General features: G+C 44.9%; 1 protein-coding gene across 10 annotated transcripts in view; it reads left to right on the top strand.

The window, feature by feature from the left end:
- LOC140650666 (transducin-like enhancer protein 4) overlaps positions 1-27,673 on the top strand; it is a 104,567-nt gene that overhangs the window by 62,934 nt on the left and 13,960 nt on the right. Inside the window, exon 6 of one of the 10 annotated variants that reach the window (XR_012042119.1) lies at positions 17,830-22,544. The exons of 6 other annotated variants lie outside the window; for them this stretch is intronic. Coding sequence is in view for 1 of the 4 variants with exons in the window: in XM_072859320.1 (XP_072715421.1) it covers positions 17,830-17,934 (105 nt within the window). In the remaining 3 variants the exon portion in view is untranslated. Of the gene's footprint in view, positions 1-17,829; positions 22,545-27,673 lie in introns of those variants that run through there. 3 more of the 10 variants (XR_012042118.1, XR_012042117.1, XM_072859320.1) reach the window with 3 other exon arrangements.

Consider the following 27,673-nt stretch of genomic DNA (forward strand, 5'->3'; position numbering starts at 1 on the left):
GTATCAAAATTTATTTAGAATTCATACAACACAAAAGGAGATATAGTAGCTTTTAAACCCCATTCTTTCCAAACAATAGGCTTTCATTTCAAACACTTGTGTTGCTATGCAGGCTACAAAGTGCACTTTGCTGAATAGCAGGATTATTATCTTTTACCAGGTTGGAAAGTCCTTCACATCAAACCTGCCCATTTAAGCTGTGATATCAGAAAATCACAAGCAACAGCTAATATCCAAAGACAAGATGGAAGCTTACCAGATGCCTTTTTGGCTGAGTAGAGGAACTGTTTTGAGAAATGAGAATTATCACTAGCCCCAGATCTGGATGCCTTACCAATGCAGCACTTCCAGCAACATCCTCCCAGGGACTCTCCAGTACTTCAAAAGGGAGAAAATGCAAGAGGCATTGGCCAGAGTGAAAAGCATAGGGAATTACAGTACCACAAGTTTCCCAGAACAAGCTCTCTTATTCTCTCTCATCCTCTAATTCTCTCTTTTTCATCTCAAAATTTTCTCTACTGGCTTTTCAATGATCTTTTTATTTTTCCCCTGACTCAAAGGTCTTTACAGAGCCTATACTCTACCAATTCCCAGGTCATTTTTCCCTGCACCTCCTCATTCAGTCCCTTCCTCAAACTTGTCCCTATGCTTACTGAAAGAGGAAGGAGGGCTAACCATTCCCAGGCTGATACCCTTCATTCAGCTCAGGTGGAGAGCAGTCAGCAATAGCTGCAGGACCCCAACTCCCTGCCCTAGAAGCACAAAGTGTGTGTAAAGGTGTGGTAGGTTGACCTTGGCTAGCTGCCAGACCCCCACCTAGCTGCTCTCATTCTCCTTTTTCAACAGGATTGGGGGGGGGAAATAAGGTGGAAAAGCTTGCAGGTTGAGATAAAGACAGGGAGATCACTTATCAATTACTATAATCAGTAAAACAGACTCAACTTGGGGAAGATTAATTTATTGACAATTAAAAATATAGTAGGATAATGAGAAACAAAACCAAAACCTAAAAATACCTTCCCCCCACCCCCCTTCTTCCCAGGCTCAACTGCACTCCTTCATTCCCATTCCACACCCTGAGCGGCACATGGGGGATGAAGAATGGGGGGGAGTTGCAGTTAGTCCATAACAGTCCCTCTCTGCTGTTCCTTCCTCCTCACACTTTTCCCCTGTTCCTGCATGGGTCCTATCCACAGGCTACAGTCCTGCAGGATAAGACTGCTCCAGCATGGGCTCTCCATAGGTTGTAGCATCCTTCAGGGCATATCCACTTGCTGTGGCATGGGGTCCTTCAGAGGCTGCAGTGTGGATATCTGCTCCGGTGTGGTCCTCTCCAAAGGCTGCAGGGAAATATCTGCTCTCTCATCATCTCCTCCACAGGCTGCAGGGGAATCTCTGCACCAGCATCTGGAACACTTCCTCCCCCTCCTTCTTCACCAACCTTGGTATTCACAGGGTTGTTTCTCACACTCTCTCCCCCCACACATACACACACACTGCTGTGCAGTGTTTTTTACCCTTTCTTAAATATGATATCACAGAGGTGCTACCAGCTTTTCTGGCCAGTGGTAGGTCCGTTTTGGAGCTGGCTCTGTCTGGCATGGGGGCAGACTCCGGTCTCTTCTCACCAAGGCCACCTCTGAAACCCCCCCCAGCTACCAAAACCATGCCATGTGAACCCAATACAAAGGTAAGGGGAAAGATGCCAATAGCATCTTGGCTTGTATCAAAAATAGTGTGGCCAGCAGGACTAGGGAACTGATCGTGCCCCTGTACTTGGCACTAGTGAGGCCGCACCTCGAATACTGTGTTCAGTTTTGGGCCCCTCACTACAAGAGAGACATTGAGGTGCTGGAGTGTGTCCAGAGAAGGGCAACGAAGCTGGTGAAGGGTCTAGAGCAGAAGTCTTATGAGGAGCAGCTGAGGGAACTGGGGTTGTTTAGCCTGGAGAAAAGGAGGCTGAGGGGAGACCTTATTGCTCTCTACAACTACCTGAAAGGAGGTTGTTGAGAGGTGGGGGTCGGTCTCTTCTCCCAGGTAACAAGCGATAGGACCAGAGGAAATGGCCTCAAGTTGCATCAGGAGAGGTTTAGCCTGGATATTAGGAAAAATGTCTTCACCGAAAGGGTTGTCAAGCATTGGAACAGGCTGTCCAGGGAAGTGGTTGAGTCACCATCCCTGGATGTATTTAAAAGACATCTAGACGTGATGCTTAGGGACATGGTTTAGTGGTGGACTTAGCAGTGTTAGGTTTATGGTTGGACTTGATGATCTTAAAGGTCTTTTCCAACCTAAATGATTCTATAATTCTACGCTGTGAAAAGCACCAGAAAAATGCCTTCTGGCCTCTGACTTCTTCCTTTCACCTTTTCATGCTTTTCCTCTCCCACAAAATCAGCTTTTTCCAATTAGGCAGACATAAGAAGAATGTATTATGTATTTTGAGTCATGGGAAACAGGGGTGCAAATGGAATAACAGGCCCAGCTATGGCTCAAGGCATGCTGTATGTGTGCAAGAGCCCTGGCTGTGTGTGCTTCGCCTCCCCATTGCTTCCCTGCCCTCCTTCTGCATCATCCAAGGACTGAACTAGGGTGGGAAAGAAGTTGATGGGAAACCCCACAGCAGCTGCATGGCACCAGAGGCAAGGATGTTCTGCCCCTTCCCACAGGAGCCCTCACAGGAACGATTGCACCCAGGGAAGCTGGTGTAGGCAGGAAAGGATAGGGCTGGGGACAGCTCTAGGAGAATGGGGACCCAGAGCATAGGGTCTTGTAGGGGTTTCTGACTGAAGGGTCTAAAAGACAAAGGGGCTGGGGGTTCAGTGGTCTATGCTAGAGACTAGGTGAAGGATTTGAGAAGGGATAAGTTTGGAGGACTCCAGGGTCACCTTTGTTGGAGTCAGGTTTATTTCAAGTATACTTTGAATAAATTCCAGGTATACTGAGGAAGGAGTGGAGGCTGGGATTTGGAACAGACCAGAGATGGGAAGGAAATTAGTATTACAGAGAAAGAGGGGAATTTTTAGAAAAAAAAAAAAAAAAGAAAGTTTGAGAACTAGAATAACTGACTCACTACTGAAGGAGGGAGGGAGGAGTCAGAGGCTGCTAGTGGCAAGAGGGTAAAATTGTGACTCTCTCCTTGACCCTTACAAATTAATTTAGTGGGGGCCAAAAAGCTTGGACCATAACCATGACATAAATAGTCTGAATCCTTCAGTCAAAACCATGATCCTAGATTTAAAAGTTCCTGAATGTTTGACAGACAAATACAAGATTACCCCTTCAAGTAGCCATGCTAGAGAGGAAAGACAGAGCATGAAACATCTGACAGAAGAATGTATGTCAAATACATAAGTATTTAATATAAATAAGGCCAAGCATTCCCTCCCTCCTTCCTGCCTCCCTCCTCCATTCCTCACTTCCACTATTCCCCCTTCCTTCCTTCCTTCTTCCTCCCTCCCATTGTCCTCCCTCTCTCTCCTTCCCTCACTTTTTCAATCCTCCCTCCCTCCTCCATTCCTCACTTCCACTATTCCCCCTTCCTGCCTTCCTTCTTCCTCCCTCCCATTGTCCTCCCTCTCTCTCCTTCCCTCACTTTTTCCATCCTCCCTCCCTTCTTCCTTCCCTCCCTTCTCTTCCTCCCTCCTTCCCTCCACCCTCCCTTCCTTCCTCCCTCCTCTCCCTTCCTTTCTTTCCGCCCTTCTCTCCCTGTCCTCCTCCTCCCCTTTTTCTCTCCCTCCCTCATGCTCTGCCTCTTTCCCTCCCTCCTTTTCTCTCCCTGTCCTCCTTTCCCCCTCATCCCCTCCCTCCCTTCTCCTTTTTCTTCTCTCCTTCTCCCTTTCCTTCCCTCCACTTCATCCCTCCCTCTCCCCCTTTCTTCTCCTCCTCCCCTTACTTCCCTCCTTTTCTCCTCCTCTCCTTCCTTCCTCTCCCTTTCTCCTTTCCTTCCTGCCTTCCTCCCCCTTTGCTATCCTCCCTCCCTTTCTCCTCCTCCCCTTCCTTCCTATCTGCCTACCTTCCTCTCCTCTCACCTGCCTTCCTTCCTCTCTCCTTCCTCTCTCCCTCTTTTTCCCTTATCCTCCCTTCCCCCATCCTCCCTCCCTCCTTCCTTCTTTTTCATTCATTTCCTATTTCCTTCCCTCCTTTTTTTCCTTATTCTCTCCCTCCCTGAAGATGACTTAAGCTACCATATTTCCATCTAATCTCTCCTGACCTTTGGTTAATGAAATTATTTCAGTATCTTGTAATTTGAGCAAATGAATTGGAGACAAGTAGTTAAATTCACCTTAGATGTAAATAAGCCCAAGTTTTCTGACTTTGTGAGAGCTGGGCCTGATTTTTGCTGAGAACTGTGGCAAAGACCTTGTGTTGCTGACCCTACTGTAGCCATGGAACAAAAGCCATCAAAAAACCTTGGTGCCTAAGAGTTAGATACTGTGTCACATAGCTTCTATGGGCTTGGCTGAGGCATCCAACACAGAGCTCTCTGGTAAGCACTGAGAGGCCCTGTAAGTGTCAGGGAGAGACAAATGCCGATGGGCACATCAAATGGGATCCCAAACAGCTGACAGAAACGACAAGATGGGGATGTCTCAAAGAGGAGCATGGGGAGGGCACCTCAGGGGTTAAGTATCAGCAAAGCAGCAGTTGTAATTTAGGATTTAGGCATGTACATTTTCAGTTACATGTTTACTCCAATGTCCCCTTTTTAATATGGCTTTCACAGCTTCACATGCAACAAAAATATTTTCTACTCAGCTGGAAAACATACTTTAGGACAACAGAATTACCCTCTACTTAAAAAAAAAAAAGTGTTGAAACCATCTGTCTATCAGCAAAGCTATCTCAGGTTGAGAAAAATAGGACTAATTAATAACATTTTGTGCTTTTGGTAAGAAAACATATCCTGCATATCTGAGGACAGATTTTGGCTTTTATCACAAATTTTTTCTTACAAATCTTATAAGAAAGACTTGCAATCTATAGTCAACAATCCTATACATACAAAATGACTCCTGTAGAATCTGAGCTTTTGGATTAACCAAGTAGAACAAAGAATTTTTCTGTTAATATTTTCTTCTGCTTCCATGCCATTGCTGAACATGGTGGTGGCTTCACAGAATCAGAATCACAGAATCGTATAGGTTGGAGAAGACCTTTAAGATCATCGAGTCCAACCGTAAACCTAACACTACCAAGACCACCACTATACCATGTCACTAAGCACCTCATCCAAACGTCTTTTCAATACTTCCAGGGATGGTGACTCAACCACTTCCCTGGGCAGCCTGTTCCAATGCTTGATAACCCTTTCAGTGATGTAAAATTTCCTAATATCCAGTCTAAACCTCCCCTGGCACAACTTGAGGCCATTTCCTCTCATCCTATCACTTGTTACCTGGGAGAAGAGACCGACCCCCACCTCTCTACAACCTCCTTTCAGGTAGTTGTAGAGAGCAATAAGGTCTCCCCTCAGCCTCCTTTTCTCCAGGCTAAACAACCCCAGTTCCCTCAGCCGCTCCTCATCAGACTTCTGCTCTAGACCCTTCACCAGCTTCGTTGCCCTTCTCTGGACACACTCCAGCACCTCAATGTCTCTCTTGTAGTGAGGGGCCCAAAACTAAACACAGTATTCGAGGTGCGGCCTCACCAGTGCCAAGTACAAATGGACAATCACTTCCCTAGTCCTGCTGGCCACACTATTCCTGATACAAGCCAGGATGCCATTGGCTTTCTTGGCCACCTGGGCACACTGCTGGCTCATATTCAGGCAGCTGTCAGCCAACACCCCCAGGTCCTTCTCTGCTGGGCAGCTTTCCAGCCACTCTTCCCCAAGCCTGTAGCGTTGCATGGGGTTGCTGTGGCCCAAGTGCAGGACCTTGCACTTGGCCTTGTTGAATCTCATACAATTGGCCCCAGCCCATCAATCCAGCCTGTCCAGGTCCCTCTGTAGAGCCTTCCTACCCTCAAGCAGATCAACACTCCTGCCCAAATTGGTGTTGTCTGCAAACTTACTGAGGGTGCACTCAACCCCCTCGTCCAGATCACTGATAAAGATATTAAACAAAACTGGTCCCAAAACTGAGCCCTGGGGAACACCGCTTGTGACCGGCCGCCAACTGGATTTAACTCCATTCACCACCACTCTCTGGGCTTGTCCAGCCAGCCAGTTCTTTACCCAGCAAAGAACACACACGTCCAAGCCATGAGCAGCCAGTTTCTCCAACGGAGAATGCTGTGGGAAACAGTCTCAAAGGCTTTACTGAAGTCTAGATAGACAACATCCACAGCCTTTCCCTCATCCGCTAGGCGGGTCACCTTGTTGTAGAAGGAGATCAGGTTAGTCAAGCAGGACCTGCCTTTCCTGAACCCATGCTGGCTGGGCTTGATCCCTTGGTTATCCTCTACATGCCGTGTGATGGCACTCAAGATGATCTGCTCCATCAGCTTCCCTGGTACCGAGGTCAGGCTGACAGGCCTGTAGTTCCCCGGGTCCTCCTTCCGGCCCTTCTTGAAGATGGGTGTCACATTTGCTAATCTCCAGTCAGCAGGGACCTCCCCAGTTAGCCAGGACTGCTGGTAAATGATGGAAAGGGGCTTGGTGAGCACATCTGCCAGTTCCTTCAGTACTCTCAGGTGGATCTCATCAGGCCCCATAGACTTGTGAGTGTCTAAGTGGTGCAGCAGGTCACTAACCATTTCCCCCTGGGTTATGGGGGCTCCATTCTGGTCCCCGTCCCTATCTTCCAACTCCGGGGGCTGGGTACCCAGAGAACAATTGGCCCTACTATTAAAGACTGAGGCAAAGAAGGCATTAAGTACCTCAGCCTTTTCCTCATCCTTGGTCACTGTGTTCCCTCCCTCGTCTACTAGGGGCTGGAGATTCTCCTTAGCTCTCCTTTTGCTGCTAATGTATTTGAAGAAGTATTTTTTGTTGTCTTTTACAGCAGCAGCCAGATTGAGCTCTAGCTCAGCTTTGGCCCTTCTAATTTTCTCCCTGCACAGCCTTGCTACACCTTTGTAGTCCTCCTGAGTTGCCTGCCCCTTCTTCCAGAGGTTGTAGACTCTCCTCTTTTTCCTGAGTTCGAGCCAGAGCTCTCTATTCAGCCAGGCCGGTCTTCTTCCTTGCCGGCTCGTCTTTCAACACCTGGGGACAGCCTTCTCTTGTGCCTTTAGGACTTCCTCCTTAAAGAATGTCCAGCCTTCCTGGACTCCTTTGCCCATTAGGACTGCCTCCCAGGGGACTCTGTCGACCAGTCTCCCAAACAGGCCGAAGTCTGCCCTCCGGAAGTCTAAGGTGGCAGTTCTGCTGACCCCCCTCGCCGCTTCTCCACGTATCAAAAACTCTATCATTTCATGATCACTCTGCCCAAGACTGCCTCCAACCATCACATCACCCACAAGTCCTTCTCTGTTCGTGAACAAGAGGTCCAGCGGGGCACCTTCCCTAGTTGGCTCGCTCACCAGCTGTGTCAGGAAGTTATCTGCCACACACTCCAGGAACCTCCTAGACTGTTTCCTCTCTGCTGTATTGTATTTCCAGCAGACATCCAGTAGGTTGAAGTCCCCCACAAGAACAAGGGCTAGCGATCGTGAGGCTTCTCCCAGCTGCTTATAGAATAGTTCGTCTGCCTCTTCATCCTGGTTGGGTGGTCTATAACAGACTCCCACCACAATATCTGCCTTGTTGGCCTTCCCCCTGATTCTTACCCATAGACACTCCACCCTATCGTCACCATCATCGAGCTCTAAACTATCCAGACACTCCCTGACATACAGGGCTACCCCACCGCCTCTCCTGCCTTGCCTATCCCTCCTGAAGAGTTTATAGCCATCCACCGCTGCACTCCAGTTGTGCGAGTCATCCCACCATGTTTCCGTGGCACTCCAGTTGTGCGAGTCATCCCACCATGTTTCCGTGATGGCAACCATATCATAGTTTTCCTGCTGCACAATGGCTTCCAGCTCCTCCTGCTTGTTGCCCATGCTGCGTGCATTGGTGTACAGGCACTTCAGCTGGGCTGTCATCCGTGTCTCCTTCATAGAGGAACACCCCTTATGCACTTTGAGGTGTTTCACTGGTGTTTCCCTCTTGGCTCCTATTGCCTCAGTATCCCCTAGCTCAACTCTGACTTCAGCTGTGCCCCAGTATACCCCCCACATCTCAGAGACACAGGCTGAGTGCCCTCGCTGGCACCTGCTCCCTCTAACCGTGGCATGTCGTCCCTCAGCTTCTCCTGGGCAAACCTGATATTATCCCCCTCCCCCTTCAAGTCTAGTTTAAAGCTCTGTCGATGAGCCCTGCAAGCTCCTGAGCAAAGATTCTCTTTCCCTTTTGAGAAAGATGAATCCCATCAGATGCCAGCAAACCTGGTGCTGTGTAGGCCATCCCGTTATCAAAAAAACCAAAACCGTGGCGATGACACCAGCCATGAAGCCATGAGTTAATAGATTGGGTGTCTCTGTTCCATCTACTGAGTGTTCCATCCACTGCCCACAACTGGAAGGAAAGAGGAGAAAAATAACCTGTGCTCCAGAGTCCCTTACTAGCTGTCCCGAGGCCCTGAAGTCTCTTTTGATTGCCCTAGGACTTCGTGTTGCAGCTTCATCGCCCCCCACATGGAAGAGCAGTAGAGAGTAATAGTCCAAGGGCCATACCAGGCTAGGGAGTATCCTCGTGATATCCTTCACCCAGGCCCCAGGGAGGCAGCAGACTTCCCTAAGAGGAGGGTCCATCTGGCATATCAGACCCTCGGTTCCCCTTAGAAGGGAGTCACCCACAACTATAACCCATCTTCTCTTCCTTGTGGAGGTGGTGTTGATGCGAGAGATATACTTTTCTGACCTGGGCGACACCTCTGGTGTAGATGGACTGTCATCCCCATCCTCCATTGCCTGGCCTTCCACCTCCAGGGCCTCATATCTGTTGTACAGAGGCACCTGGGAAGGCGAGGTGGGCAAGGAGGGCCTTTGCCTGCTGCCACGAGCGTGGACTTGCCTCCATTCACTCTTTTCCTTTGAGCTGCTGACTTCAGCCCGGTGGGGGGGGGGGGGATACAGGATCCCCTTGATCATGGGTTCTTACTGGTGGCTGCTGCTGCTCCTGTTCCTGTCTCAGGGGGGGGCAGAGCATAGCACCACCAGTCTATCTCTTTCTCAGCCTCCCTGATGCTCCTTAACCTTTCTACCTCCTCCTGTAGCTCTGCCACCATGCAGAGCAAATCATCCACCTGGTTGCACCTCACACAGCTGTCCTCACAGCTGCCATCTGTGACCAGTGAGAGGCCCTGGCACTCCCTGCAGCCTGAGACCTGGGTGGCTGCATGTTTTCATGGGAGCTCTGTCTGGGTAGCCACATCCACTCTGGTGAGCACAGAGGGTATCGCTTTCTGACGAGTGAAGACCATAGCTGAGTTTCTTCTGAAAGGATGAAGACTACCGAATGAACTCACCTCTTGAGCTGGTAGGGTGACTTCACCTTCCCTACACGCCCTGCCTGCGCAAACTGACATGCCACGCCCTGTTTGCCCGTCCTGGTCGCTCACGCTCCCTGGGGGCTGCTCTTGTACGGGAAGGGAATTGCCGCCGTCGCTCTTGTCCCCGCCCACGCTGAGTCAGAGCCGGGCCCTTGTCAGGAGCTCCCTTCTTGCTCAGGGGTCGGGGCGTGGCTGCGGTAACCCTCTCCGTGCCGTTTTTTCTCCCTTCCCTGCGCGGTTTAGCTGATTCAGCAACGGTCCCCCGACGCGGTCCTCTGTCTCAGAGCCCCTTGCCTCGGAGGCTTCGCTGAAATGGCCAAAAGGCCGTTACAGGTCTTTAAGGCTTGTTACATCTCCCCAGAGTACAGCAGTTCTATAAAGAAGGAATTCTGAATCCCCCATGGAAATTCAAATTTATAATGTGCAATGTAAATACAGCAAGTGTTAGCCAGTGTGTATTTATAACATATTAACCAAGTGCAGTATCATTTCCCCAGTGAGGAATCCAGAAAGCCTGAATGCTCATAAGCAGCTCTCTATCTAATGCTGAACACATGCAAATCTTTCCAATATGAAATATGTCTTTTTCCCTTTTCATTAATCTTCCTTTTCTGACCAACATACCTGTAGAAGCCCTTATTATTCTTTGTATCCCTTGCCTGTTGCCGTGAAAAGCCGAAATCAGGACTCAATAGTCGGGATGACTATTAAGCAGGTATTCTTTATTGCAGCGCTGGGCAGCACTGGGGATCGCTCCACCAGAAGTGCTCCGCCAGGTCAGCACAACACATCAGTTCATATACAGAAAAATCATACATATTCATCAGATTTCCTGAAAAGGGCAGTTTTATGGTGATGAGTTCCCGCAATTCATTTACATAGTCCAAGCATGCGCAGTAAAATTAGAGTTAGGGTCTTTTCATCCTCCCGGTGGTCTTCCATAGTCTTCCTCACGTTGTCCGCTAGTTGGGCTTCCTTTGTCCATATATAGTCGTTGAGTTAGCTCATCAGTCCTTTGGCCTTGGAATGTCACAAGGGGGTCGATTTAAGCTAGTTCTTTGGTGCTTATCTTCGGCACAATCGTCCTGAGTTCCTGTTATCAGTGATTTAATTAGGAAGCCTAACGAGCTTGCTCAAGGCCTGTTTAGTCCTATCAGGTAAGAAGTTACAGGAAATGTCCTATCATCAACTCTGCTCAGCAGGTAACTAAAACTATCTTTGCAGGGGAAGAAAACAAAAGAGAACAAGGATGCAAGTGAAACTAAAAAAAGCAAGTCTATGTATCACAGTAAGGTCTTAGTCAGGGATTGTCAGGGATTTAACCCTTTCATGCCAAATTCAGCTCCAGCTGTGCCTTAGCTTTCCTGATGCCATCCCTACACTCCCAGGTAGTATCCCTATATTCTTCCCAGGATGGGTGTCCCTGCTTCCAATGCCTGTGCATTCCCTCTTGTGTTTCAGTTTGACCAGGAAGCCCTTACTCAACCATGCTGGTCTCCTGTCTTCCTTGCCTGATTTCTTACACATTGGAATCGAGAGCTCTTGCGTTCTAAGAAAAATGACCTTAAAGAGCTGCCAGCTCTCTTCTGCTCTTTTATCCCTGAGGGCAGTTTCCCAGGGGGTCCCATCCACCAGTCCCTCAAACAACTGAAAGTTCGCTTTCCTAAAATTCAGGGTCCTAACTCCACTCTTCACCTGGCCCATATCCCTCAAGATTGTGAATTCCACCAGGGCATGATCTCTGCAGCCCAGGCTGCCACCAATCTTGACCTCTCCAATTACTTCATCTGTGCTGTTGAGCAACAGGTCCAGTAATGCTTCTCCTCTGGTCAGGCTGGATTAAGAAATTATCGACAACACTCTCCAAGAGTCTCCTGGATTGCTTGCAGCTTGCTGTGCTGCTTTTCCAGCAGATGTCAGGGTGATTGAAGTCCCCCAGCAGGATCAGGGCCTGCGAGCCTGATGCTTCCTGTAGCTGAGGTAAGACCACTTCATCAACAGGCTCCCCTTGATCAGGCGACCTGTAGTAAACACCAACCGCGAGGTTTCCTTTGATGGCTTGGCCCCTAATTTTTACCCATAAGCTCTCGACCTGTTCATTGCTGTTTTTCAAAGACAGCTCTGTGCAGTCAATCCATGTATTTACATAGAGGGCAACCCCCCTGCCCCTCCTTCCTTGCCTGTCCCTTTTGAACAGTTTACAGCCATGGATTGCAGCACTCCAGTTGTGTGATTTGTCCTACCATGTTTCAGCAATAGCAAGTAGATCATAGCTTTCCAGCTGCACAGTGGCTTCCAGCTCCTCCTGCTTGTTTACCCATGCTACGTGCATTGGTATAGAGACACTTCAGTTGGGCTATCAACCTTGTCACCTTTTTAGAGTAACATGTCCTAATTCCTTTGAAGCTTTTCACAGGTGTTTCCCTGTTGGTTCCTAATACATCAGCAGCCCCTGGCTCTTCTCTGTTGCTTAAAACTCCCCCTCCCCCTCCCCTCCCCCTCCCCTCCCCTCCCCTCCCCTCCCCTCCGCTCCCCCTGAGTCTAGTTTAAAGCTCTCCTTTATAAGTCTGGCCAGCTTGTTGGCAAAGACCCTCTTGCCCTACTTGGTCAGGTGAATCCTATCAGCTCCCAACAGGCCTGGCTTCTCAGAGGTGTATCCATGATCATAGAAGCCAAAACCTTGAGTATGGCACCAGCCACACAGCCAGGCGTTCAGCTGTTCAATTTGTCTCCTCCTTCCTGAAGCCCTTCCTCTGACTGGGAGGATAGAGGAGACCACCACCTGTGCTCTAGATCCTTTTAACATTGCTCTGAGGGACATATAGTCTCTTTGACTACATATGGAAAATGCAGATTGCTATATACCTTTCAAATGTATCCGGGAAAAGAAATACAACTTCCCCGTTGTACTGGGTCTAGCTAGGATGAAGTTAATTTTCTTCAAAGCAGCTTGTATAGTGCTATGTTTTAGATTTGTGACTAAAACACTGTTGATAACACCAGTGTTTCAGTTCTTGCTGAACAGTGCATGCACAGCATCAAGGCCTTCTCTATTTCTCACTCTGCCCCCTCAGGGATTAGGCTAGGGGTGGGCAAGAGATTGGGGGAGACACAGCCAGAACAGCTGACCCAAACTGACCAGAGATATTCCATACCATATACCATCATACTCAGCAATAAAACTGGGGTGAGTTTTTCCACTGAAATCCACTCCACATGTGTAAAACAGAAATGCCTCCAAATGTAACTAACTTTGACTTAGCAGCTGAGGGGCCAAGAGCAGTAAAAAATTATAATATAAAAAAAAAGACAGAGAAGCATGCCAGACTAGAAAGGTCAGTTCATGAACATGAGTAGCAGACAATAGTTTACAAGTGAGGAAAAAGCAGTGTTCAACTCCAGCCTCAGAAAATAAAGCAGTGAGTGAATGAAACGTGAGGAGTTCACGTTATCAGCCTATGACATGTAATGAATTTCAGTACTGATAGCTGGCTCAAGACCCAGACAAAAAGTAGTGTTTGCTACTTCACTGAAATGAATTCGTGAACCTGTCCTTTGCAGATGGATGAAGTCATGAGGTCAGTGCTTTGTCTTCCTGAGGTAAACGTCATACTGTTCAAACTTTTTCTGGATGGTACCAGTTTGTGTTGTTTAGCTCATTACCTGCAATATTCTCTTCAGTTACCATTTCAGCAGCAGCAAAGGCTAGTGCCTTAAATAAAAAAAAACATAGAAAGGAAAGTTTAATTAATTCATTGAATACTCCTTCTATGCAAAAACACATTTCCTTAATATATATTTCAAAAAACGGTTTGACAAGACAGCATTTGCTGCAAAGCTCAAATTGACATGAAATGTACATTATAAAGGTTGACGATATGATTGTTATATTTAAAACCTCTTGAACAAGATCCTTTTTGTACTGATGTCAATGATTTGAATACAAGCAGTGTTATGGCCCATCTTGATGATCCTTGGGGTTATTTAAAAAAAAATAAAAATCAGTCTGCTCTGATGTGATTTATTCTCTTGTAGCACTCTCCAAATTCATATTGCAAGAGGTAAGAGTAGAACTTCTTTTTTACTTCTGTTTTGGATAAAACACCACATTTTTACAGTGGTTTTCTTATAAACAGAGAAAATTAAATAAATACCAATGAGAGCCAGCAGTATTTATTTGCAAATAAATGATAAAGCTGGTATAAACTCTGCCATTTCTTCAGACTTTGAGTTATACCAGCTGTGGACCTGTGTGAATGAGAAAAGCATTTCGTCCACCTATGACACTGGTGGCTGTGCAGAAATGACTGAATACAGAAATTATGAAAGACCACGGAAAACTCACTCATTTTATGTTTCCATGATGTTTTCTATTTCTGTAGGTTTAATTTCAGAGTTGTAATATTTGGTGATTTTCTTAAGAGTTCAAGTGTCTGGAATCATGAGTTTATGAGAATCTCCTTGTACTCCTTGCATTTCTTCTTGTACTGGTTTTGGCTGGGATAGAGTTAAATTTCTTCATAGTAGCTAGTATGGTGCTATGTGTTTGGATTTGTGCTGAAAACAGTGTTGATAACACACTGATGTTTTAGTTATTGATGAGCAGTGCTTACACAGCATCAAGGTCTTTTCTGCTCCTCACACTGCACTGCCAGCAAGTAGGTTGGAGGTACACAAGAAGTTGGGAGGGGACACAGCTGGGACAGCTGACCCCAACTGGCCAAAGGGATATTCCATAACATATGACATCGTGCTTAGCAATAAAACTGGGGGGTGTAGGTTGGCGGGTGGGGGCTGCTGCTCGGGGACTGGCTGGGCACCAGTCGGTTGGTGGTGAGCAATTGTTTTCATTTGGATCACTTGTCTTTCTTGGGTTTTATTTTCTTCTCTGTTGGTTTTTTTTCTTTACAATTTTTTTTTTTAAATCTTTTTAATTATTAAACTGTTTTTATGTCAATCCATGAGTTTCTTTCTCACGTTTACCCTTCCAATTCTCTCCCACATCCCACCGTGTGGGGGAGGGGAGTGAGTGGCTGTGTGGTGCTTAGTTGCCGGCTGGGGTTAAACCACAACAGTCCTTTTTGGCGCCCAACGTGGGGCTCAAAGGGTTTGAGATAATAACAGATTAGCCAGAGCATATCAGAAGGAATTTATAATTATTATATCTGTTAACAGTTGCTGGTCATGATACTGATTTATCTGTTCTCAATATTACCAAAACATGCTGTATTTCCATACATTTAAACATTTTTAGTGTGACTCTCCAGTTCTGCTTGTAGATACAAACTGTAGATATTTCCAGGCATGAAACTGTTAGAGGCATTATTGGCAACATATAGGAAAACAAGAACATCAGTGCCATAAACCCTCTGCTGCTGTAAAGACAGAAGGATGCCCTCAATCATTTTGTTTGGAAGCAGGTGATTCCAAACAGATCCTCAGTTTTGCTATGCTGATGTGAGGGTGAGTGCCCACTTGTGTTTTAATGCCTAACCTTTTAGCCATGCAGGCTGCTAAATCTGTGGGCCACAATAACAACATTATCTGTTTTGGTCCTTTGGGTGGTGGTTTGGGCTCAGTTTTCAATTATCTTAAAGAAACAGACATATGAAAGAGTAATTTAATGGTATTAAGTACTTTTAGATCATTCTATTGATCTAAACCAGTAGATGTTTATTCTTTATGGCTTAGACACGTTTATAAGTCATGAGACACCCAATTGATCTCATTGAGATAGTTTTTAACAACTATCAGGATTATTAACAGATCAGCACAAGTATGACATCATTAACCAATAATTCTTCAAACTGTATATTTATAAGATCCCTGATGCTAATTTCTTAACCTCAGAACTACGTCAAATACAGTGATTCAGAGGCAGATGATTTGATGGAGGAAGCTACATTTTTAAAAGTGCTGTCAGAGGTAACGTGTGCAGTCTTGACCTGATTCAATTAGAGCTTTGCCCTTATGTTACCCATGGGCATATTATCCAGCATTTATAAAGACATTGGCTTGGATAAATGAAAGAGAAAAAAAGCACTATTTTTTACTGAGCAGGAGATGGTCTGTGGAAATGGTTAGATTACTCTCATACCAACACACAACCTTATATACATACACACACAGAGGCACATACATGCATAAACCCCCTACAAAATCTCTAAGTCCTGCCCGTTACTATAACTACATATTTTAAATAAAAAAAATAAAGTTGGGCAATTTTGATTGTGGGTTGTTTTTTTTTGTTGTTGCAAATATCTGGGCCCATTTTGGGAGGTTTATATACATGTAATTAGCAGTTTAATTCCTCTGAGGTAAATTAAGCCAATTATTTTTTTTAATAAAAAGCAAAATTTACTGCCATCACTTAGGCTACAGTCAGCCTTAGCTCTGTACTGCTCTCTGCTGTCTCCTGAACCGTCACTCTGTCCATTTCAACTTTAAGCACCACAACTGCAAACTATAATCTGGCTGCACAGAAATTGTCTGAAAGAAGGGGTGAGAGAACATTATCTACCTTAAAACCATACTTAAGGAGTACTTTTCCCCCCTCCTTTTTTTATCCTCCAGCCACCAAAAATGCAAGAAATATTCCTATACTGTTTTTCCAACAAACTCCTAGATTATACTCATTACCATATTAGCCTTGTAACAAAACTTTCACATGGTTTAGTCCAATTACAGATTACATTGTGTGCTTGTTCACAGTATGTGAAGCTGAAGAAAATAATGTTGAATGAAGCAGTATCCATTATGTCTGAAGCAATACGATTACTCATGGTGTGCCTCACTCTTGTGAAATCTAATTCAGGCACTATATCATATTTTACTTTAAAATATCTTTCAATAGAGGGAAATGAATCCATCTATTGCAAGGGAGGTATATCTTCTCTTGGGACATACTGTACTGACCACCAGATCTTGTCAGAGAAGCTAATTTGTCAAAAGATTCATTTAAAAGGCTCATTCTTCTAGATATTTCACACATCCACCTCCAGAAGCATCTTTTTATCTAATGATGTTTAGAAAAGACCTTTCATCTAATCAGCCCAAAATGTGGGGCAGATCTTATAGACTGATTATACATAGATGATAAAAGCCTAGGTCTACTAACATCAATGGCAAAACTCAAAATTATTTCAAAAATGCTAAAGGTCCCCACAGAATACAGAAAACTGACTGACTGTTGCTGAAATGCAGCCACTTCTGGTGTGGAAGGTGACACATGCAGCACAGTACAAGGAGGATAAAAGAAAAGACAAATAATCTTATCCAATATAATTGCAGAAGGAATTTTAAAAGAGGCAAAAGGTAATGAGCCTACTGGAATTTAGCCAGAAATAATAGCCCTTTGTTTCTGATATACTTAAGGAACTACAGCTGGCATCACATTGGCTAATAAGTACAGAAGCCTATCAGGAAATGAGATCAATTAATTTGAAGAATTGTATTCTGACTAGTTAGAGATTCAGGGCCAGACTGCATCTTCAGATATGCACAGAGAGGGACTCTATGAAAACACAGTTAGTTCCCGGCAAACAAGCGAGTCAGCTCAGTGACATCTACCACACATGTTCCTGGAGTGTTTTCTGTTGGGTTGGAGCTGTGTGTAGGGAAGGACAGACTCCATGAGAAATTGGGAACTGTGGTTCCCTTCTCGGCCTTGACCAGCTTTAGGCAAGTATCCAGAAAAGGGTAGATGTGGGAGCTATTTCCCACAGGGCATATGGAGAACTGAGAAAGGCATAAAACCATTACAGAAGCAAAGGTTCTTCATTAAAATGACCTTCATCTTTTGATAATACCTTAAATATGAATCTGACCAATAGCACAAACACAAAACCCGCTGTCTTGATGGAAAGCTTTACTCCAGAAAGCAAACCCCTCTCCCTTGCTAGTTGTTGTGGGAAAGGATGATCTGGCTTTCAATAAGGACAACTGTAAATTGTACAGTTCTTTAAATCTCTTTCAAAATTGCAGACTAAAGAAGATGACTTCTTTGAAGACTTGAAACAGCTGGACCACAAAATTAATCAAAATTGTCTCAAGAACTTTTTTTGTTCAAGTGCTGTTACTCAATTCCATCTCTTAATGCTGTTCTTGTGATCTCCCCAATTTGAGTCTGAGAGCAGGAGGTGGATAAGGCCCCAAATTCTGAGTGTCACCATGCTTGTGTCTTAAATGGACCTTTTTCATTGATAAATGAGCTACAGAATTGTGCTTTTTGTTTGTTGATTGGATTTTTTTAAAGGCAGGATGTAAATTCTGCACAATATTTTCCTCTACTAACACTAAGAAATCAAATGCAGTGCAGTGATATGCAACTCCATTACTTCCTCTTCTTTTGCAGGAAATTGACTCCTGTCACTTGAATTCTGGATCACATAAACCTGAAAACAGTGCAGGAGCTGAACATTGCAAGGCACAAGCAGCTCAGTCATCCATGTATGATTAATGAAACATCACAGAGTAATGGGGAGGGGTCAATAGGTTTCTACCTACTTCTGTCCTGAACTTTGTTGAGTAAGTATTTCAGGAAATGATGTATGCTGAGAAACAATGTGCTGCTTCTAGAAGCTCTGATTCAGTATTATGAGAGCCAACACGTGATCACAGGCAATTTGGTAATACCATCTGGTATAGAGCTGGCTGGCTAGTATGTGGCAGGATCCTTGAAGAGAGAACATGGAAAATAAATGTCACCTACTTCCAATTGCTGTGCTGCCTTGGGAGCAGAATCAGATGATGAGTCCGTTATTATAAAATATGGGAGTTGCTGTTTTGCAAGACACTATGGACAGAGAGGAAAGGAGTTCAAGGAAAGAAGTACAAAATTTTCTCAGAAGTTGTGCCCCAATGGTTAGTTTTACACCTCCAGAGAAACACAGCCAGAAGGAACCACTAGATCATCTTATCTCATCTCCTATATGTCACACACTTTTAAATGTCATCTAGTTATCTGTGTATTGAGCCCATTAATTTATGTCTAACTGAAGCATAACATGTTTTGCCAAAAGCATTAATCACCCTCACCGTTAGAAATGTGTGACTTCTTTCTGATTTGAAATTGCTTTAGGTTCCAGCCATCAGTTCTTGTTTTGCTTTTCTCTAAGGCCAAGCAGGACATTGTCTCACGAACAAAACCCAAGGACTTTCGAGCTCTCTCCTTAACTGTGATTACTGAAATGCAGAAGGAACAGTCACTGTCCTGGATTCAGACATATTCATTAATGCTCATGTCATTTAAAAAGCTTTCACCACTTCTACTCAAATGGAAAAACAAAATACTACTACAACATAAAGGTGTTGCCAGGAGATTTTCTAAAGTCACTGGAATATTAGTCAGGAAACTCTTCATTTGCCTGGTTTTCTGTAAGGATTACTTAAGCTTGTACAGACAAATGTTACTATAGCAGCACTAGTTTAAAATATGCATATGCCAATATACATTTTTTTGTTTGTCCTTTATTGTTTGAGGTGGTGTTTTCAAGGCACACAATATTTTAGACAGCATATAACTGCTATGAAAATGTTTTCTCCTACCACTAATTTACTCTGACAGCTCTTAGAGCAATGCATTGTCAAGACAAGATTCTGCCATGTGACTCCTGTTGACTTTAACTGGAACCACTCATCAAAAACCTTGGTGGATTCACCTCAGTAACTCTAGATGTTTGCAAACTACATGTTTACATCAGAGCTAGTTCTCTGTACTCCTTTTACAGTCTCTGGAGAGAAGGTGGCAGCTATAAAGAATGATCTTTCTGACCTGCCTTAAGCTTCACTGAAATTAGATTAATAGTCTCAGATAAATGCCTCTTCCTCTCCACTGACCTTCATAAGGATGATTCACTGGGTTGTGGGCATCCACCCTATAGATGCCTACGGTTATATGGCATGAATCCCACTGCTTCTATCTCATTTAGAATTACCCTAGAGTTACTAGTATCCAACTTTTTCAGGCAACTGTAGCAGAGTAGCAGCACCAACCAGTTAGGAATCAATGCCTTTCTGTTTTATGAGGCATCCTATGGCTGATACATGGATTTTGATTTTTACCATATCCCAAATTTTGTGATCACTGGCCCTTCCCCTGCAGCTCCTTGGGATCGGGAGCAGCCTGCATGCACCCAGTTAGGAAAAACTACTAGGCAAAGAGATCTGTATGTATTCCTTCTTTAGTAACTGGATTTGGAGGGAGACAAAAGATCATTGGCTCAGGTAAACCTCTTCATGGAACAAACAGATGCAGGGAGCACCTCATATTTTCAGGGCTGAAAACATGACAGACAGATATACCTTCTCACAGAGTGTCTTCCAAAGCTCTTTTGTGTTTCTAATCATACAGGAAACTATGAAATCCTACTGACAGGCAATAACCTTTAAACTGAAGCTAAATGAAGAAAGGGCATGCTTTTTTTTATCCTATCCAATGCAAAGAAATGATTTTGAGTGATTACAGTAACACATCTGCTTTTCACTCAGTATTCCTCTAAAGCAACAGGGTTGGGTTTTTTTTGATTCATCCACAAGGTTATATCACATCATATAAAACCAGGTTTGATCTGGCCTGCCACAAAGCAAGTTGCAATCCAACACAATCAATATCTAAAACAATGAATCGTTATATGTGTACAATACAATGGATCTGGGTAGCAAAGTACAATTACTCAAATCACTATTTTGGAAGGAAAAATACACTTTATCAGATGCTTTTTCATTGTTCCCACAGAATATGTGTAGCTTATTCTCCCTTCCCCAGGACAGATCCAGAAAGCAGGCAGACAAGCCCTGGCAATAACTCTACAGGAAACTTATTAAGTTGATTCCCATGGTACCTCACAAGGCAGCAATGACTGTATTTCTCTGAAGGAGACCATTACCAACAATGGCTGCAACTCTGGTATGGATGAGAAATTGAATTTCATTATAACTGCATTCAAAGTTATTTCAATGAGCACTGATTGCTGCCTCTTTTTAAAAAATAAATAGCTTACTGAGTAGATTCAGTGGTTGTGGGAATCACACCCCATGATTTCCCACTCCCTGGACTCTTTTTCTCCTTATAAAAACAGTGCATGCATTCTCCTGCTCATATTTTCGCATTGCCACCACATAACCTGAGGTGTTCATAAGGCTAGAATCATTTGTCATTTAATCTAAAATAGTTAATTAGCCACACATTTTTTTTAAAATTAACATTAAATTAATGTAAAGGAATTTAATTGTAGTGATGTATCAGTTAGACAGGCTTTCCTTTTTGTTGTCCATAAAACAGGTTCAATGTTATTTTCTGCCATGGCATTTTTCCCAATCCTGACCCAATGGTGTGCCTCTTCCTCTCTGAGGCACCACATCATGGAATGAAATATTCATCAAACTACTGCTGCTTCTTGTTCTTTAGCCTCTTAATCTGAAGTGCAAACTGTGATGAGTTCCTTGGAGGAAAGCATTTCCTTTGCTAGCTGAAACTGGACTGAAACCACAAAAAAACCCTTCCAGAACAAGTGACAATGGCTGCTGGTAATCTGGCATAGATTTAATCTGGAAGTGTATGAATTAAAGAAGCCATATTATGTATTTCATCAGTAACCATCCTGCCATTTCTTGATCATACTTACAGCAAAAAATAATTTTACATAGCCAATGTTCAGCATGGATATGTCACCAAAACATTTTCTGTAAAAGTGACCTGAGACATTGCAACTGTAATAAACCTTTGGCTTTCTCTGTTCTTTTCTGGGTAAGCATTTGTTAAATGCAGCCAAAAAAAAGAAAAGAAAAATATATATGTGAAAGTGTATGCATATATGTGCATGTACACATATATATAAATAACCAGATAATTTTCTTTTATGTATGTCTCTAAAGGCAATATAACTCTTTTAGAGGCATGTAGGTCAATGACTGCTGTCCTCCTTCCACTGCAGAAAGCCAAACTCAATGTCTTTTTAAGGTCTAGTAATGAGAAAATGTGAAGATAAACTGTCTTCTACTGGCAGGTTTGCATTCTCCATGAATTTCTCCACCTAGACTGCTCAGTCCACCCAAATCCCTCAGCCCTCAAGGCCCAGTTGCAGGCTATTTCTATCTAAATATGAATGTCACAGGTTTCCAGACTGCTCTCCCCACTCCCACATTGTATATTCCAAAATAGCCAATTACAGCCTTTTGATGCCCTTAAAATCAAAATGCCAGAAATGGGTGGGAGATATATTCCCAGAATTTTCTGCAACCAGACAAGAGCTGAGATCTACACCCTGGCCCAGGCTGCTGCAGAAGCAGCAATCCAGCCTACAGAGATTTAAAATTACCCAATTAAGATGTAATGGCCCTCCAGCCTTCTCAGGATGTGAATGAGAGCAGACATATTTACAATCACAAAGTATCATAAAATTCTATCCAGTTATAGAATAGTCTTGTAGCAGTCACTTTCTAGCCCAAATGGAATCCAATACATAGCATTAGTGTCAAGGCTTGTTGAAGCCTTAGGCCGCAAGCTGTGAACTTTCACCCAGATTCGCTGACTGTACACTGAACTTTTACTTGGCTACATGAAGGAAGGCCCCTGAAACCGGTGCAAACCAGAAAGATAAGGAAGCTTCAACCTTAGCAGAAGTTACAACATTAGAGATAAGAGAAGAATCAGCCTGCCTAGAGACAATGAAAGGGCCCAATGAAGAATGGGAAGACCCCAGACCCTAATATTACTATTGGTCCGAACTGTCTCGTGAGGGGAGGGGAATTTAAATTGTAAGGGTATAATTGCCCAGGGATTTATTTGTTCTGGGTCCCTCTCCGGAGGCACCCAGCTCGAGCTGTACCAATCAATAAATTTGTCTGGCATACGACGCATTGGAGACTCTGCTTCGGGAAACCTAGGGTCGAGCCAGAGGGGAGAGAAAGCACCCGAGAGTGAGTGTGTGTGTGTGAGCAAGGAGTCAAAAAGGGGCACCCATCAGCTCAGTGGAGCTGCCTGCTGTGAAGGGACTCAGGTCCTAGCAGTTAAAGTCTTGGGCAGTGTGTGTGAGACTCCCTGAATGGTGTGTGAATGCTTGGGCAGTGGCTTCTCCTTTAACAGTAGTTGGAAGGGACCTACAACAACCATCTAGTCCAACTGCCTGACCACTTCAGGGCTGACCAAAAGTTAAAGCATGTTATTAAGGGCATTGTCCAAATGCCTCTTAAACACTGACAGGCTTGGGGCATCAACCACCTCTCTAGGAAGCCTGTTCCAGTGTTTGACCACCCTCTTGGTAAAGATATGCTTCCTAATGTCAAGTTTGAACCTCCCCTGATGCAGCTTTGAACCATTCCCACGCATCCTATCACTGGATACCAGGGAGAAGAGATCAGCACCTCCCTATCCACTTTGCCTCCTCAGGAAACTGTAGAGAGCAATGAGGTCGCCCCTCAGCCTCCTTTTCTCCAAACTAGACAAACCCAGAGTCCTTAGCTGCTCCTCATAGGACATGCCTTCCAGCCCTTTCACCAGCCTTGTTGCCTTCCTCTGGACACATTCAAGTACCTTAACATCCTTCTTAAATTGTGGGGCCCAGAACTGCACACAGTACTCAAGGTGAGGCCACACCAATGCTAAATACAGCGGGATAATCACCTCTTTTGAGCAGCTGGTTATGCTGTGTTTGATGCACCCCAGGATGTGGTTTGCCCTCTTGGCTGCCAGGGCACACTGCTGACTCCTGTTGAGCCTGCTGTCAACCAGCACCCCCAGATCCCTTTCTGCAGGGCTGCTCTCCAGCCACTCCTATTCCAGTCTATACTTGTGCCCAGCGTTACTCCGTCCCAGGTGCAGAACCCGGCATTTGTTCTTGTTAAATTTCATGCCATTGATGATTGCCCAATGCTCCAATCTATCTAGATCCCTCTGCAAGGCCTCTTGTCCCTCAAGAGAGTCAGCAGCACCTCCCAGTTTAGTATCCTCAGCAAACTTGCTAAGGGTGCATTCAACTCCTGCATCCAGATCATTGATAAAAATATTGAACAGAACTGGCCCTAGAATTGAGCCCTGAGGAACACCGCTGGTGACCGGTCGCCAGCCAGATGTAGCCCCATATCAAAGCAGGAGGGCTAAATTAGCCAGCAACATCCTGATTAGCTGCTCTGTGTGCGTGTTTGTGTTGAATGATTTATGATAAGATTATTTGGAAGTGTCAGAAGAGATTTTAAAATTACCTTCTAAGGAAAAAAAAAGAAGTGGAAGAGAGGGATATTGAGTTTCAGGAAGACAATTGTACTACCTTACTGTGAGAGATGAAAATGAATAGAGGTAAAGAAAGATTAAATTTGTCAATGTGTGTCATGGTTTAACTCCAGCCAGCAACTAAGCACCACACAACCACTCGCTCACTCCCCCCCACCCAGTGGGACTGGGGAGAGAATCAGAAGAGTAAAAGTGAGAAAACTTGTGGGTTGAGATAAAGGCAGTTTAATAAGGAAAGCAAAAGCCGTGCACGCAAGCAAAGCAAAGCAAGGAATTCATTCACTACTTCCCATCAGCAGGCAGGTGTTCAGCCATCTCCAGGAAAGCAGGGCTCCATCACACATAATGGTTACTTGGGAAGACAAACGCCATCACTCCGAATGTCCCCCCCTTCCTTCTTCTTCCCCAGCTTTATATGCTGAGCATGACATCATATGGTATGGAATAGCCCTTTGGTCAGTTGGGGTCAGCTGTCCCAGCTGTGACCCCTCCCAACTTCTTCTGCACCTGGCAGAGCATGGGAAGCTGAAAAGTCCTTGATTTAGTATAAGCACTACTTAGCAACAACTAAAACATCTCTGTATTATCAACACTGTTTTCAGCACAAATCCAAAACATAGCCCCATACTAGCTACTATGAAGAAAATTAGCTCTATCCCAGCCAAAACCAGCACAATGTGGTTTTATGATTAATACTTATCCACAGCCATACACACACACACACACACAAAGGAGGCAAAGTTCATTTTGCATTGAGGAGCTTTGTTATCGTGTGGTTCCTAGTCACCGTTTAATTATCCTTACACAGGGATTTCCCTTTTTTTAAAATTAGCCTTATTTATGCTTGTGAACACTGAAGGACTGTGCAGGCACTGAAAAGTGGAATCCTCTATTTATTCAAAGGTCAGAGATGATTGTAGGCTGGTGGTCTAATTACCCTGGGGAAAAAAAATCTTTCTCCCCATGTCTCTGCTGCACCCCGCTCATGCCTCATTCTCTCCAGCTAGTCCAGGGAAAATGGTAAACAGAAATTTAACCCAGAACTGCATAAAGCAGGCTGTCAGCCTTTTTGCTTCTGAGGAGAGCAACAGTACAATTGTATGAGTATAGTGTGTTGATGAATCTAAAACATAAATCACTGCCTTCATAATGCAACTGTGAAGGGAGGGAAGAAGCTTCTTTCCACCAAGAGAGCAACAGCAGCAGCCTCTCAACGGTGAGGGAGATTTGACTGGGGTTTTTTTTGTCACCAAGCCTCCACTCTTTCTGTTTCTGCATCTGGTCACAGCATGACTTTCCCCGCTATGTGCCCAACATCCCGAACTCCTGGCCACCCTGAAACTTCTCAGCTGACCACCTGAATCTGCAAGGTGTGATGTGCTCCAGAAAGGGTTTTCCATGCTTGTCAGTTACTCCTTGTGCTGTAATCCTGCAAAGGAAATATTTTTAAAGGGCAGTAATTTGTGGCAGTCTAAATCTTCCCTGAGATATGGATGAGGAATTGTATGAGGAATATGGATTAATATTATGGATGAATAATGGAGGGATATTATGGATGAATATGATGGTGTGGTGGGTTAACCCTGGCTGGACGCCAGGTGCCCACCAAAGCCGCTCCGCAGCTGGACAGGGGAGAGAAAACATAATGAAAGGCTCGTGGGTCAAGATAAGGACAGGGAGATATCACTCACCAATTACCGTCATGGCCTGTGTCAGTCAGCACAGGCAGGGCGCAGGAACAACCACAAAAACATGGCTGAAATGCAAAGAGTAAATTTATTTTCATTACCTTGCCAACTGGGGAATCCCCAAAGCAGCACCCAGGCAGAGACACACAAGTGGGGACGCAGGCACTGCGTAGCTTGGTCCTTGCTAGAGGATCGCCAAACCTGCTGTTTTCACCTGGATTCATGCAGGCGTAGTTTACCACTGTGCTTTGACCTTTCCCACAGCAGGGCAGGAATCTCAAGTATGTTCAATAGGGTGCCTCTAAGTCTGTCACAGGCCTATGTTATCTGAACATAGATGTTCTACTTGTCAAACACAGAAGGATAGACAACAATTAGTATGATATATGTATTTTTCTACACCCCAGCTGCAAGTCACTTGAGCATGTTTACAATACTCCTTGCCAATCTTCCGTTATTTTCCCATACAGGCAAAACAGACTCGACTTGGGGAAAATTAATTTAATTTATTACCAATCAAATCAGAGTAGGGTAATGAGAAAATAAAACCAAACCTTAAAACACATTCCCCCCACCCCTCCCTTCTTCCCAGGCTCAACTTCACTCCAGATTTTGTCTACTTCCTTCTCCCCCAGCGGCACAGGGGGATGGGGAATGGGGGTTGTGGTCAGTTCATCACATGTTGTCTCTGCTGCTCCTTCCTCCTCAGGGGGAGGACTCCTCACACTCTTCCCCTGCTCCAGCTTGGGGGTCCCTCCCACAGGAGACAGTTCTCCACGAACTTCTCCAACATGAGTCCTTCCCACAGGGTGCAGTCCTTCAGGAACAGATTGCTCCAACGTGGGTCCCCCACAGGATCACAAGTCCTGCCAGAAAACCTGCTCCAGTGTGGGCACCTCTCTCCACAGGTTCACAGGTCCTGCCAGGAGCCTGCTCCAGAGTGGGCTTCCCACGGGGTCACAGCCTCATTCGGGTGCATCCACCTGCTCAAGTGTGGGGTCCTCCACGGGCTGCACGTGCATATCTGTTCCACCGTTAACCTCCATGGGCTGCAGGGGGACAGCCTGCCTCACCATGGTCTTCACCACGGGCTGCAGGGGAATCTCTGCTCTGGTGCCTGGAGCACCTCCTCCCCCTCCTTCTTCACTGACCTTGGTGTCTGCATAGTTATTTCTTTCACATATTCTCATTCCTCTCTTCTGGCTGCTGTGTTCTGCAGGTTTCCCCCCCCCCCCTTCTTAAATATGTTATCACAGAGGTCCTACCACTGTCACTGATTGGCTCGGCCTTGGCCAGCGGCAGGTCTGTCTTGGAGCCGGCTGACATTGGCTCTATCGGACACAGGGGAAGCTTCTAGCAGCTTCTCACAGAAGCCACCCCTGTAGCCCCCTGCTACCAAAACCTTGCCACGCAAACCCAAAACAGATGGATGAATAATATGGATGAATATGGATGAGGAATGGAGAGAAGATTGTCCTCTAGGCCATCATTATAGCATAGTAAAATATATATATAAAAATGACAGTACTTTACACCAAATACAGCTTCTGAGGAGAACAATGTGCACTATGAGGATGAACACCTTATCATCTGTTCATGAGCTCTACATTTTGCAGTTCTTAGTTCTTAGGAAGCTATTATTATTACTCTAATCCTGCTAAGCAAATGGGCATCTTCATTTGACCTTCATCTAGGATTTCCTGGGACTCTACTAAATGATGTAATAACAAGCAAGTGTATTGCAAAGCAACAGATTCAGACCCAGCAGTCACTACCAGTGAGTCTGTTAGCCCTGGCCTGATAACAAGTTTATCTTCATGAGGTAGAGTCTGCTACTCCTGATGCATGATTTTACGTGGACAAAGACACGGCATGGCCTGTTGTGTTGGGTCTAGCTGGAATGGAGTTAATTTTCTTCATAGCAGCCCATATCATGCTGTGTTTTAGATTTGTAACCAAAATGGTGTTGATAACACACCAATGTTTTAGTTATTGCTGAACAGTGCTTGCACAGCATCAAGGCCTTCTCTGTTTCTCACTCTGCCCTCTCCTCGAGAGTAGGCTGGGGTGAGCAAGAAGTTGGGAGGGGACATAGCCAGGATAGCTGACCCAAACCGGCCAAAGGGATATTCCATACCATATGATGTTGTGCTCAGCAATAGAAGTTAAAGGAAAGGGGGAGGATGCGTTTGTCTTCCCAAGTAACCATTACGCATACTGAGGCCCTGCTTTCAGGAAGTACCTAAACATCTGCCTGCTGATGGGAAGTAGTGAAAAATTCC

Source organism: Ciconia boyciana, chromosome 4, assembly GCF_034638445.1.
Source record: "Ciconia boyciana chromosome 4, ASM3463844v1, whole genome shotgun sequence".
NCBI lineage: Eukaryota > Metazoa > Chordata > Aves > Ciconiiformes > Ciconiidae > Ciconia > Ciconia boyciana.